A 13,532-nucleotide genomic window follows, 5' to 3' on the forward strand; every position below is an offset into this window, starting at 1 on the left:
ATAAAGGCCTGTGAGGCCCCAAGATGGGGTTCACTTCTGCACATACATTAATGATCAAAAAAACAGTTTTGTTTGGTTACCACATCCTGGACATGACATGGTCCTAGTACCTAGGAAAGTCAACGGAAAAGAAATAGTCTTCAGGATGTGTCTGAAATTTCTGGACAGGAACCCTTCCGTTTCCTCATATTGGGTTTAATTAGTGGGGACAATGCTAAATTTAATTAGGATGCATGGCTTAGTTTTTGTTGTGGCGGTGTTTTGTTGTTAAACTCTCTGTGAAAATGAATAATGGTCCCTGAACCGATATTTTAAATCTTACATATGGCATTTGTGTCTCCATGTCTTAGGATTGGTTACAACCCCAGCCTAAATGACATTATTAAGCTATTTCCTGGAATGTCAAGAGCTGAAATTGCCCTGTCAAGAACGACTCTGTTCTTTCAGGGATTGCAGAGAGCAAGGGCTCAGATTGCATTCTTGCTCTGTTATTATAAGTTTTTGCCTGGCAGGAAACCACTGGGTCTCAGATAATTTGCATATATCCAATGAGAGTGATCCACTGTTCTATGGAGGTTTTCAAGATTGCATGACAACACTGTGGAAGAATCTCATATGGGGAAAGGGGATTTTTTTCCCCCCTTTCCCTAAGCCCCATTTTAAATAGTTTCCTTCCCACAAGCTGATGTGTCCACATTCAAAGAGCTATAAGTAACCCAGCCTATTTTCTTGCCTTGGCCTCTGTCACTAGTCCAGTAATATTATCAGCCACACAAAACTGGAAACAGGCTGTTTTAAAGTAAAGGTGCCTTATTCCTTCCGGAAGGCCTGTAAAGCAGACTTTTTTTGGCATGTGATGGTAAGCATGAACCAAAAATTTAGTTCTCCCAGGCAAGGGCATAGTAAAATGTCTGCTCATTTCTTTGTGAAAGCAAGGGCAAGAAATACCCCCCACATATTTCTTGAGAACTGAATATAATTTTTAACATGTTCTACATGGGATTCCAGTCAGCTTAAAGCACTTGGTAGTGACTCTTTCACTTATGTATCAGTTTGGGATCTTTAGAACTGTGCTGATTTTGCTGAGCACCAAAGTTCCAGGAAGCAATCACTGGACCTCACTGGCCCCATGGTTGGTGCCATAGCAGCTGAAACTTTAATTCTTGATAAAATGCCCAAAAGTCACCTTAAACCCTTTCAAAACAGAGAGGGATGCAAATAAGAAAGCAGAATGGAAGTAAATAAATAAATAGCCAGGGCACTCAGTCCTGGCTCAAAATGTTCAAATAATATTAAAATTAATTCAGGCTCTATACTGATAAGTCCCAGGCCCAGAGCTAGACGTCTTATAGCTTCTTAGGTGACAGAGGAACATGTGTTGATTGCAGAGCTGAGGTCTGAGTGGTACCTAGAGGACTTCCAGACACCAGCAATTCAGTTGTGTCTTCTGGAACATATTGTTTAGCTTCTCTAAATATCATATTTTTCCATGATATGTCTAAAATGTTGTGTCTACTCAGGTAAGGTCATGATCTTGTGGTCGGCGGTTCGAGCCCCACATCAGACTCTGTGCTGACAGCTCAGAGCCTGGAGCCTGCTTCGGATTCTGTGTCTCCCTCTCTTTCTGCCCCTCTCCCACTCACGCTCTGGCTCTCTCTCAAAAATAAATAAACATTAAAAAAATTTTTAATGTTACGTCTAAAATTTTCATTCTGTACTTGTGCATTCTCAAATGAATGGACTCCGTAGACACTGATATTCAAAGGCATCTAATAAATGTGTTGAATGAATCAACAACACTAGACACTGTTTTTGTTCTTGTGTTTGATTTTCTGCTATGTGGTTTACCTAGATAGTGTCACTGAATTCTCTCAACAATCCTAGGAATCAGCTCTCCTCATCAGTTCCATTTGACCAGGGAGGAACCGAGCCCATTACCTACCTAAACTGACCAGAGGGCTAGGATCTGAATCCTGGTGTTTTTCATTCTGAAGTCCTGCCTGCTTTCCATTATGCTCCATGGGTGCTTCTCAAACTTCAGCATGCATCAGAATCACCTGGAGGAGGGTTTCCCAACGCAGACTGTTGGGACCCAGCTCCCAAATTTTCAGTTCATACAAGTTCCCAGTGATGATGCTGTTGCTGGCATAGGAATCACATTTGAGAACCACTGTGCTATATTATTAAGACCTGTGGGCATAGAGACATAGAGACATATAAGAATATATGACATAGAGAATATAAGAAGCAAATCTTTGGCCAGATTAAAAGAGACCTCTTACATTTTTTTAAAAATGATTTTATTGTTGACTAATCTCTATACCCAGTGTGGGGCTCGAACTCACAACCCCAGGATCCAGAGTTGCCTGCTCTACTGAGTCAGCCAGGTGCCCCAAGACCTCTTACAGCCACCCAAATAAGCTGTGTCTTCTGAATTGAGAGCCACTCAACTGTTGAATGGGGTTGCCTCTTGGGAATGGTTGAGCTGTCAGGGGCATTTAGACCTTGGGACATTTGTGAGAAGTTGGCCAAAAGGACAACTATGGTCCCTTCTTATTTTATTTTATTTTTTTTAATTAATTAATTTATTTTGAGAGACAGAGAGTACAAGTGGGGGAGGGCCAGAGAGAGAGGGAGAGAGAGAAAATCCCAAACAGGCTCCACACTGTCAGCACAGAGCCCGATGCAGGGCTTGAACTCATGAGCCATGAGATCATGACCTGACCCAAAATCAAGAGTTGATGCTTAATAGATTGAGCCACCAAGGCGCCCCAGCTATGGTCCCTTCTGACTATTAAACTGTCATGAGTGCCATAGACAACTTATAGAGAAGCGAGGAGGGAGGCTCATTCTCCCCTTGCAGGAGACCCTTCTCATTACGGCTACTATTCTATGTTTTAATTGTGTTTGAAGATCTACAGTTGCTTTGGTAATGGCAATGAAGAAATGCTGAGCAAAATGGTTGCTTAATTTAGGTAAGATAGAATTATAGTTTAATGAAACACTAAACAGGGACAAAAGGAATTTAAAGAAAACATTCATTCACTGCAAATTTGTATTTCAGATTTAAAAATTTTTATGACAATGATGATAAAATTTCCATTTTAAAAATCATAATATGTAATCAGAAAAAAACAAGGTTAATAATCTAAAAGGCATAAATGTACAATTATCTCAACTTTTATTTTATAAGAACACAGAAAAAACTGTTTGAAGATGAAAATTATTTTTTAAGTATTTCAAAATAATGGCCACAAATATAACAAATTTAAGAGGAACACTGCTTCAAATTTATTGTCCATTCTTTTGACCCTAGAAGAAAAAAAAAATAAAGTAGTGTTTATTTCTACAATTTATCAAAGAAAATAGAGTGTCACTTCTGACATTTAATTTAGCCTTTTTTATGTCACAGGAACCCAATGAAGGATGACTCAAGTAACAGCACCATGGTACCACTTAAGGATTTAAAAGGAATCACCAGAGAGAACAATATTGGCGATATTGGTGAAGGGGGATGGCAGAAAGATATAAAAAAGAAATACATGTGTAATAAAATATCTGGCATAAGCATAAAACAGTTCAGAAGAACCATTACTTTTGTGGGCAGGGACTGTCTAAGGAAGTGAGGAATCTCTCTGTTGAATATCTTTTTTGGTCATTTGTTATTTGTTTTGTCTGGTTTGGATTGGCTTGGGGCATTTTGAAAATTAACAGAAGGTTAAAGGGTTCTTTCTAAAATCTTTGAATGAGAGCCAAGAATTTAAATTTGATTAGAAGTAAGAGGAAGAAAGCAAACATTTCTTGAGCAACTATCAAGGGCCAAGTCCGTGTAAGGGTCTTTGTAGTAATTTATACCATTTCACTTTGCAACATGTTGGGTAGGTGTTATCGCTAGGGCTCAAAGAGGTTCAATATTGATTTGCTCAAGGCTACTCAGATGGTAGGTGACAGAGGAAACAATTATACCTCAAACTGTCTGACTTCAAAAGTACCATGACTTCTCAGGATCTCCACATACCATAAATAATGCTGAAAGCAATTCTTCAATAAGGCACTTTTCCTTGGTATGGAAGTTCCTATCTACTTTTCCTCTGTATTCCTTCCTGGAGCTCTGTTTTGGAGTCCATGACCACAGTAAATTCCTGCATGTTGTGTGAATTGCTTTTAAATTTGAAATATTCCTGACATAGAGTGAGGTAAGATTTTAGCTCTGGCTAGGAATACGTAAACGTGGCATCTAGTATTGCAACCTGCTACTCTCCTGTCTTCTGAGTCTCATACTCCCAGTCCCACCATTTAGCTCACTTTAGTCAGTCTGCATTCTCAAGGAACACATATTCTTGGAAAGGAGCTACACACACATGAATGTCACATAGAGGAGCGTGGCTGTATCTTGAGTGTGAAGGGGAGTCACGGAAGGATGTAAAGCGGGAAGGTAACAAGAGCACATTGGAACTTCAGAAGGTTCAGTCTAGAGCCTGCATGGAGGATAACTTCTCAAGAAAGACAAGATTGGAAGCAAAGATGTCTGAGTGAGAGAAGATGGAGGGCTGGACCAGGGCCATTTGATCAGTACAGAGAGAGGGGGACACAGGGAATAAGGGGTGTAGCTGCCAGGATATGGTGATCAGCTCAGGTGGGAGGAGTCAAGGATGATTCCAAGTCTCAGGCTTGTCCTGAGTGTCACCAGGACTGCTGGCAACTGAGCTGGATTTACAGGAAGAAGAGCAGCTGTTGGGGACAAGGAGATGATCAGCGCCATTATAAACATCTTGAGTTCGATGTGTCTGTGAGACCCCCAGGAGAGTGTCCAGAAAATAGTCAGATGTGGAACTCATTAGAGGAGGAGAAGGGACTGGGCTATAGACATGGATGTGTAAGGTATCAGCCCAAAGGTGATAACTGAAGCCACCAGCCTTTAAGGATTCAGCAGAGCAATGGAGCCATCAGACAGATTGAAAAGGAAAAACCAAGGAGAAAGGAAGAAAACCAAAGCAAATGGTCCATGGAAGTCAGAGGGGAGAGGATTTCATGGAGAAAGTGGTCAGTAGTTTCAAAGGTTGTGAAGAGGTCAAGGAAAATGTGGATTGAAAAGACTCCATTGGGCTTGGCTATGTACAGGTTGCTCATTGGCAGCCTTTGCCATAAGAATGTCAGTAGAAGAAACGAAGAGATAAGTTGTTACATATGGCCTAGATTGAAACTGTTCTTATAGCCCGTGCTCTTCAGCACTAGGTTTATTATGAACTCAAAGCAAGGCATCATTTGGATCTGGTATGTAACCAACTAAAGCCATGGAGTGTCCAGTGGCAAGCTTCAGTACCTCATTGAGTTGAACCCCAGGAAGAAGTCCTTTTGATGCCTTCTATTAGGTTCTTAAAATGGCTTTTTATTAATGACGGGCTATGAAACCCTAAGTGATAAAAGTAGGACTCACCCATTAAATCCAAGGACTGTCTTGTCTCTCACGGTCAAGAAATCCCATGGGGTGCCTGGGTGGCTCAGATACTCAGTCTAAGTATCCGACTTTGGTTCAGGTCATGATCTCATGGTTTGTGAGTTTGAGCCCCTCATTGGGCTCTATGCTCACAGCTCAGAGCCCGGAGCCTGCTTCAGATTCTGTGTCTCCCTCTCTCTCCACTTCTCCCCTGCTCACGCTTTCTCTCTCTCTCTCTTTCAAAAAGAAAAATAAACATTAAAGAAAAATTAAAAAAAAAAAAAAAAAGAAACCCCTTTGCATCTTCCTGAGCTCTTCCCTTATTCCTCATGCTAACTGATAATAAGTTCTGTTGATCCTACCTTCTAAATATCTTTCAAATATTTCACCTCTTCTCCATATCCACTAACACTACCTAATTCAAATCTCATTATTCCTCATGTGGGCTCCTGGTCCTTCTGGTGCAGGTGACATTTCCCCTCAGTTATGGGGGTCCCCTGTAAGTTAATGGGGGACCAGAATATGTCTTGCTTATCCTTCTGTCTCTACCCTTCAGCTTTTAGCATGGTATATGGCAAATAATATACGTTCACTAAATGTTGAGGGGCAAGTATAAATAATGAGTGTTGTATTTAGGGCTTTGGAATCAGATTCCTCAACACGTGATAGGAGGGAAGTCATATACTAGTGAACACAAGATATTCCTCTTGTCAGATAGGTACTAATTACCATCCAGCGCTTAGCAATTCTATTGCTTTAACTAGCAGCTTTCTTTCTTATCCATGACACTAGGTTAGTTATATGAAATAAGAGGAGAAAAACATTTGGAACAACCTTTTTGCACATAAACTGGAGTTTAAAACTCCTTACTTATTTGGTAAAACAATGGTTAAGTTCTGCAACTACACAGATTGATCTAGAGGGTATAATGCCAAGTGAAATAGGTCAATCAGAGAAAGACGCATACCATACAATTTCACTCCTATGTTGGGTTTAAGAAACAAAATGAACAAACAAATTTAAAAAAGGGACAAATGGAAAAACAGACTTTTAAACACAAGAACAAACTGGTGGCTGCCTGGTGGCTTGCCAGGGGGAAGGTGGGTAGGGGAATGGGTGAAATAAATACAGGGGATCAAGTGCACAAAGAGTACACTTATCTTGATGAGCACTGAGGAAATACATAGTATTGCTGAAACATTATATCATACACCTAAAATTAATGTAACACGATATATTACTTTTACCTGAATCATAAAAAAAGACGACCAACAAGATAATTCTGGTTGGTTTGATATGACAGACCGAATACTGAGCAAAGAAAGTTGTTTTCCCAAAGTGGTTAAAGCGATCTATAAATCTGTGACAACTCTCATATCCATCTTGATTGGATAATATTGCTAGTGCATATTCCTTCTTTTTTAAAAAAATTTTAATGTTTATTTTATTCTTGAGAGAGAGAGAGAGAGAGAGCAGGGTAGGGGCAGAAAGAGAGGGAGACACAGAGTCTGAGGCAGGCTCCAGGCTCCAAGCTGTCAGCACAGAGCCCAATGCAGGGCTCGAATCCACGAACTGTGAGATTATGACCTGAGTCGAGGTTGGACACTTAACCGACTGAGCCACCCAGGCGTCCCTGGTGTATATTCCTTCTGGAGCTAGCAGGGTAAAGGCTATGTGGGGTACCCCAGCGACACATCAACATGGCTTAGGACAGGTGAAGAGCCACCCCTGGTTGCTGACAGTCCTCCCTTCTGAGTGTTAATCTTCCCCAATGGAATAAAGTTTTATTTGAAAATCACAGACCGAGACCGATCTGGAAAAGTTTTTGGACGTGGTTGGCCAAGCCCTGTGGTGTTAGAGATGAGGAAGCTCAAGTCCACAACTACTGATGTGTGCAGGGGTGAACTGCTGCCTTACCCACTGTCCCTGCTGGCTGGTAGGGCCTGTTTGGGAGGGAAGTGACGTTGTGTCATTCCTCAATCCTCATAGCCTTGATTGTGTGCCACCCTATTACTTTGCTCGTGGGTCTCTCTCTTCTTTCCCGGGGGAATGAACTCAGGTGCCCAGTAACAGCCACTGCATATTCTCTTCGTTAATTAATACAATGCAAAGTGTCTAGCCAACATTGTTACCTCCCTAAATGGCTTTGTGCTCACATATTGGCATCATATGATTATAGAGAATGGAGGTTTCTGACTTCTGCTCAAGTTTCTGCTCTTTTAGAAAGCAAAAATTTCTTCTGTTTTAAATATATATCTTATTTGTTTTATTTATTTATTTATTTATTTATTTATTTTAATTAAAAAAATTTTTTTTTCAACGTTTATTTATTTATTTATTTTTTTTTGGGGGGGGGACAGAGAGAGAGAGCATGAACGAGGGAGGGGCAGAGAGAGAGGGAGACACAGAATCGGAAACAGGCTCCAGGCTCTGAGCCATCAGCCTAGAGCCTGACTCGGGGCTCAAACTCACGGACCGCGAGATCGTGACCTGGCTGAAGTCGGACGCTTAACCGACTGCACCACCCAGGCACCTCTATCTTATTTGTTTTAAATACAGCACTTAAAGTTTGTTGAAAAATATATTCATAATAATAACATTAAATTTTTTTTTTAATGTTTATGTATCTTTGAGAGAGTGAGAGAGAGGGAGAGAGAGAGAGAGAGGAGACAGAGCATGATCAGGGGAGGGGCAGAGAGAGTGGGAGACACAGTATCTGAAGCAGGCTCCAGGCTCTGAGCTGTCAGCACAGAGCCTGACGCGGGGCTCGAACCCACGAATTGTGAGATCTTGACTGGAGCAGAAGTCAGGTACTTAACTACTGAGCCACCCCAGTGTCCCCATAATAATATTTTAGATTAAAAGTAAGGAGCAAGGAAAAAAAAACCCTAGTAGGATATTTTATATTAAAAGATTAAACTGACTGTCAAAAGGAAAATATGTTGATACTCACAATGGTTATAAAATAAAAACTGACAAAAGGCAGTTTTCAGGTTACCACCTCATCTATTTCTTCTGCTTTGACAAAATATCAAGCTCATTTTAATACATCACAATAGACACTTCCCTCTCATTTCCTCTCTTAGCAAGTTGCTGTCACCCTTGGCATCATCTTGCTGATTAAATGAAATGAAAATATCCTGGAAAAAATAGCTTCCATTTCTGATATGTGAGTTAATTTTTGTCTGTGAGAAACATAAGAAAGACTGTCCACAAAATGCATGCCTATGCAAAGCCACTCGGAGTCTGTAAAACTGAATACACTCTCCAAAAGGTGTGGCTCAGCAGGGTGGAGCCTGGCCTCCAGACCCTTTGAGACCAGGAGCGAATCCTGACTCCACACGGCAGGCTCAATGTCCTCATCTGTGAAAGGGGGAGAATGAGTTTTGCAGTGTTGTGAGGAAGAAAGGAGGTAAAGCACCTGACAAGTAGTCACTGCCCAATAAATAGCACCTACAATCACTCTGCTACTACTCACCAGCATTATTATTCCAGAGAACATAATGAGATCAAGGGAATGCTAATGCCCTGGATTGCAATTATTTTTCTAGATTCTGATTTTTCTATCGACCAAGTGGAGGAGACCACATAAAGGAACTCGTGAGGAAGAAATACAGTGCATTCTGACCGCTGTGTGGTTCTACTTGAGGTTTTACTTGGATCTCCCCAAGGGGATTTAGTTCCCAGAAGCGCCAGAAAGACCTTGGTGTAGCCCAACATGAGGTCTCGGACCTTTAGGATGAGAGTCATGGATGAATTTATGGCAAAACACATTGCTATTGCTGATGATGCAGGGTACATCCGCTAGAAGATTTGAAGCCAATATATTTCTGCAGATTTGTCTTGTGTTTGGAGGAAGACGGTCCTCCACTGATAAATATTCTGTCCTCATATGTTTTTTCACTGTTTCAAGGGTTTACCTACATCTTTTATGGGAAGCAAATATTTCTCAATTCATTGAGAAAAAAAAAATAAAACCATTGTATCACATGTTAAGGGGGAAAATATTTTCTTTCCCCTTTCATTAAAAAAAACAAAAAAACAAAACCCCAAACATAACAATGAATAATGAAAGGAAAACAGAGGGAGCCATTCCATTCCGTGGGGGAGGGGCGGAGTAGCTGCAGGGGACAGCTGCAGCACGTCTGGCGTCCCAATTCTTTCCTTTCCCATCACTTTATTACTTACTGGACCAAGAATGTAGACAATTTCGGCTATGGTTGTTTTGCGTTTTAGTGTCTCAACTTAATCTTATGCGGTGCTCCTTTGCCCCCTGCACTGAGTCCTAAGCCCACAGGGTCACTTCATGGTGTTTCATGTAGCCACAGAAGCGGGGACTCTTACTCCTTTTCCAGCTCCAGCTCCTCCCATGAGGCCCTCGAAAATTTGGAAGGGCTTGTGGTCTTAGTTTGGGCCGCTGTAACAGACTACCATAGGCTGGGTGGCTTAAACAACAAACATTTCTCACCGTTCTAGAGGCTGGAAGACCAAGATCAAGGTGTCAGCAGATTCAGCATCTGGTGAGAACCCTCTTCCTATTTGGCAGATGGCCACCTTCTTGCTGTATCCTTATGTGGCGGGGAGAGAGAGAGAGGAGTCTGGCCTCTTCACCTTCTTATAAGGGCATCATGAAGTTAATCCCATCATGGGAGCTCTACCTTCCTGATCTTACTAAACTTAATTATCTCCCAAAGGCCCCACCTTCTAATACCAGCACAGCGCAGGGGGTGGGGGGGGGGGAGGGAGGGGGGAGGGGTATTAGGGCTTCAACATGAGTTTTGCAGAAAACATTCAGTCTGTAGCACTCATATAATGCTTTTATCAAAATCATCAAACCCTTTATGCCTCTTTCAAGCATTTCTCACTGTGGTTTTAGTTGGCGACCAACTGACTGCATACGCACACACACCAACACTGTGTGACCCTCAACCAGATGCTATCTACTGTTAGCGTCTTCCTCCCAAATCACTATGTTAAAGCCCTACTCCCCACTGCGATGGTATATAGACGTGAGTCATTAAGGAGAAAATTAAATTTAAATGAGGTCATGAGGATGAGACCCCCCCCACGAAGGGATTAGTGTCCTCGTAAGAAGAGGACAGAGTTCGCTGTCCAGGAGCAGGGCCCAGGGAGGACAGTGAGGTGACATCCACAAGCCAGGAAAACAGGCCTCAGTGAAGATCGACCTTACTGGAAAGCTGACCTTGGGCTTCCAGTCTCCTACACCATGAGAAATAAATGTGCGTTGGTTAAGCCACCAAGTCTATGGTATCTTGTTATAATAGTTTGAGTTGCCTGGGATGCAAGGTGACTTCAATTCTCCTAAAGTGAAAAGGCATTTGGGCGCCTGGGTGGCGCAGTCGGTTAAGCGTCCGACTTCAGTCAGGTCACGATCTCGCGGTCCGTGAGTTCGAGCCCCGCGTCAGGCTCTGGGCTGATGGCTCAGAGCCTGGAGCCTGTATCCGAGTCTGTGTCTCCCTCTCTCTCTGCCCCTCCCCCGTTCATGCTCTGTCTCTCTCTGTCCCAAAAATAAATAAACGTTGAAAAAAAAATTAAAAAAAAAAAAAAAAGAAAAAAAAATAAAATAAAGTGAAAAGGCACAGGGAAGAGAGAAATGATGAATATGGTGATTCCTAAGGGACTGATAAATTTCTGAAAACATGTTTTCAGACTTACGGAAAAACTCTTAGAAGTGAATATTTTCTATCATGAGATTGACTATTACATACATGAAAAAAAAAGGATTTTATTCTCTAACACAATACAATTTCCCCCAAATCTTCCTTTAAACTATCACTTTCTTCTTTCTTACAAATTTTCACAGCTTTTGATTTTCCCGATATTTACATACACTTACACGCATAAATATTCCTGTATTTACATATGCATATTTACGTTGATACATTTATGAAAGAAGAGTAAATCAGCATATTTTACAGTATTTATATAGCTTTTAATAAGTTTATAATTTTTAATAAAATTTTAAAAATATGATTTGTCTCTTCCAGCACATAGGGAACCTAACATCAAAACTCTCTGGAGGCTCATTAAATGCAGAATCACCATGTAGAATTCTATATCCTGACCAGTGATCTGCCATTTCTTCTGAGAAGGTTATATGTTTTCTAGAATTTTGACAAACAATACATTATTTCACTGCTGGAAACTGTGCCTAGTATCACTGAGATCTCTACATGGTAACATGGTAACATGGTAACAAAGGTTTGCTCAAGCTGCACATGCTCCTTGTGGGCTCGGGGAGGCGGTGGTGTATTTATTAATACAGAACCTCATATCCCATTATGTCAGCCACTCATCCTTGCTAATGAAACATGATATGCCACCACCATGGATTAAGTGGTGTCAAATCATCCAAAAACGCTCACCAAAGATTTGCTGCTTGTTAAATTTATCGAGAGCTTTCACCCAAACTCATGCTGCATTTTATGCACATGGGAAAACTGAGATTCTGTCCAGAAGTGACACTGAGAGAATCCTGTGCTAGGAAGAGAATTTTTAGCAGAATCTCTTGGGGGCATGTGCTAAAAATGCATATTCCCTGCCTCCAACCCCTGAGTTTCTGCCGGGGTGAGTGGGCCGGGATGAAAGCCAGAAATCTGATTTAATAAGAACCCTGGGTGATTTTGATGTTATTGATCCACATTGAGCAACATGTTGTAGTTGTGTTGGATCTTGCATCCAATTTAGAAATTACACACTTAATTTAGAAATCACTTGTTTTGAGCAAGATGGGCAAAGGCAAAATTCTAAACTTAGAGAACTTTGCTTTGTTCTCAATGAATTTTTTCTCTTTCCAGGAACTTCAGGTGGCTTCACTATTGGGTTTCCATGAGGCTGGCTTACCAAGCTCTGGACATAATTTTTCATAGTTTTCTCGCTGACCTCCATCCATTGTTAAACTTTAGGTGTCATGCCCAAAGATGGCAGCCAGATGTCTGATGCCAAGGAGTTATGGGTGGCTAACACTTTAATGTGTGGTTCTCCTGGGTTTATGTTCCTTTTAACAAAAGGGCTCTAGGAAGTTGGGATAGTCCCCACAAGGGAGAAATTTCAAATACTAAACTTCTAGATGCACTGGCAGTACAGCAGGGAGGTCATTTTGGGCTACTAGCCTCAACTCTCAGTGGGCCTCCTTGCAAAATCAACTCTGTTCCTAAGAATGTACAGGATTTCCTTTGCAGACTTATGTAGAAGTTGAAAGGACAAGACTGACCACAAAAGGTATTGAGAGTGCCAAGTTCTTGTCTTCCAGCTTTGCTGATCTGTGCTGATATGATCAAACCGGGAAAAAAATTGGCTAACATAACTCAAATTCACCTGACCTTAATATAAAACTAACTTGAATCATCAAGCCAGTATAAGAGTTTGCAGTGGGAAATATCTCTTTCCAGGAGGAGGCTGTTCAACCCACAATGGAGTGACCCATATCAGATGTAGGAATTTGGAATCAGAAATCACTTGTACTGTTCTCCCAGTTGATCCTGCTCTAACCCTCCTGGAGGCCAGAATTATGCATCTTGATGTCTAGCGAAGGAGAGAGGATACAATGTGGGTGACGAGAAGCCCAGGATAAATCTGAACTGTTAAGAAAAATAGCTCTGGGTTCTGAATCTGGTCCTCCTGCTCAGTGGCTGTGTGATGTTGGGCAAATTACATAATACTTTTTATTTCTTTTTTTTTTTTTTTATTTTTTTTTCAACGTTTATTTATTTTTGGGACAGAGAGAGACAGAGCATGAACGGGGGAGGGGCAGAGAGAGAGGGAGACACAGAATCTGAAACAGGCTCCAGGCTCTGAGCCATCAGCCCAGAGCCTGACGCGGGGCTCGAACTCCTGGACCGCGAGATCGTGACCTGGCTGAAGTCGGACCTGGCTGAAGTCGGACGCTTAACCGACTGCGCCACCCAGGCGCCCCTCTTTTTATTTCTTTAATATTTGTTTATTTTTGAGATACAGGAATAAATCATGAGCAGGGGAGGGGCAGAAAGAGAGGGAGACACAGAATCTGAAGCAGGCTCTAAGCTGTCAGCATAGAGCTTGACGTGGGGCTCATACAGACAAGCCGTGAGATCAT

The 13,532-nt window shown here is 41.6% G+C and overlaps 1 protein-coding gene across 3 annotated transcripts in view; it reads right to left on the minus strand.

Annotated features, from left to right (window-relative positions):
• Positions 1–1,753: 1,753 nt before the first annotated feature.
• TMEM212 (transmembrane protein 212) overlaps positions 1,754–13,532 on the minus strand; it is a 55,176-nt gene continuing 43,397 nt past the window's right edge. For 2 of the 3 annotated variants that reach the window (XR_006718502.1, XM_045502977.1), the window contains one exon: positions 3,165–3,312. Coding sequence is in view for 2 of the 3 variants with exons in the window: in XM_045502977.1 (XP_045358933.1) it covers positions 3,292–3,312 (21 nt within the window). In the remaining variant the exon portion in view is untranslated. Of the gene's footprint in view, positions 2,191–3,164; positions 3,313–13,532 lie in introns of those variants that run through there. The other variant, XM_045502978.1, reaches the window with a different exon arrangement.

This window comes from Leopardus geoffroyi, chromosome C2 (assembly GCF_018350155.1).
Source record: "Leopardus geoffroyi isolate Oge1 chromosome C2, O.geoffroyi_Oge1_pat1.0, whole genome shotgun sequence".
NCBI lineage: Eukaryota > Metazoa > Chordata > Mammalia > Carnivora > Felidae > Leopardus > Leopardus geoffroyi.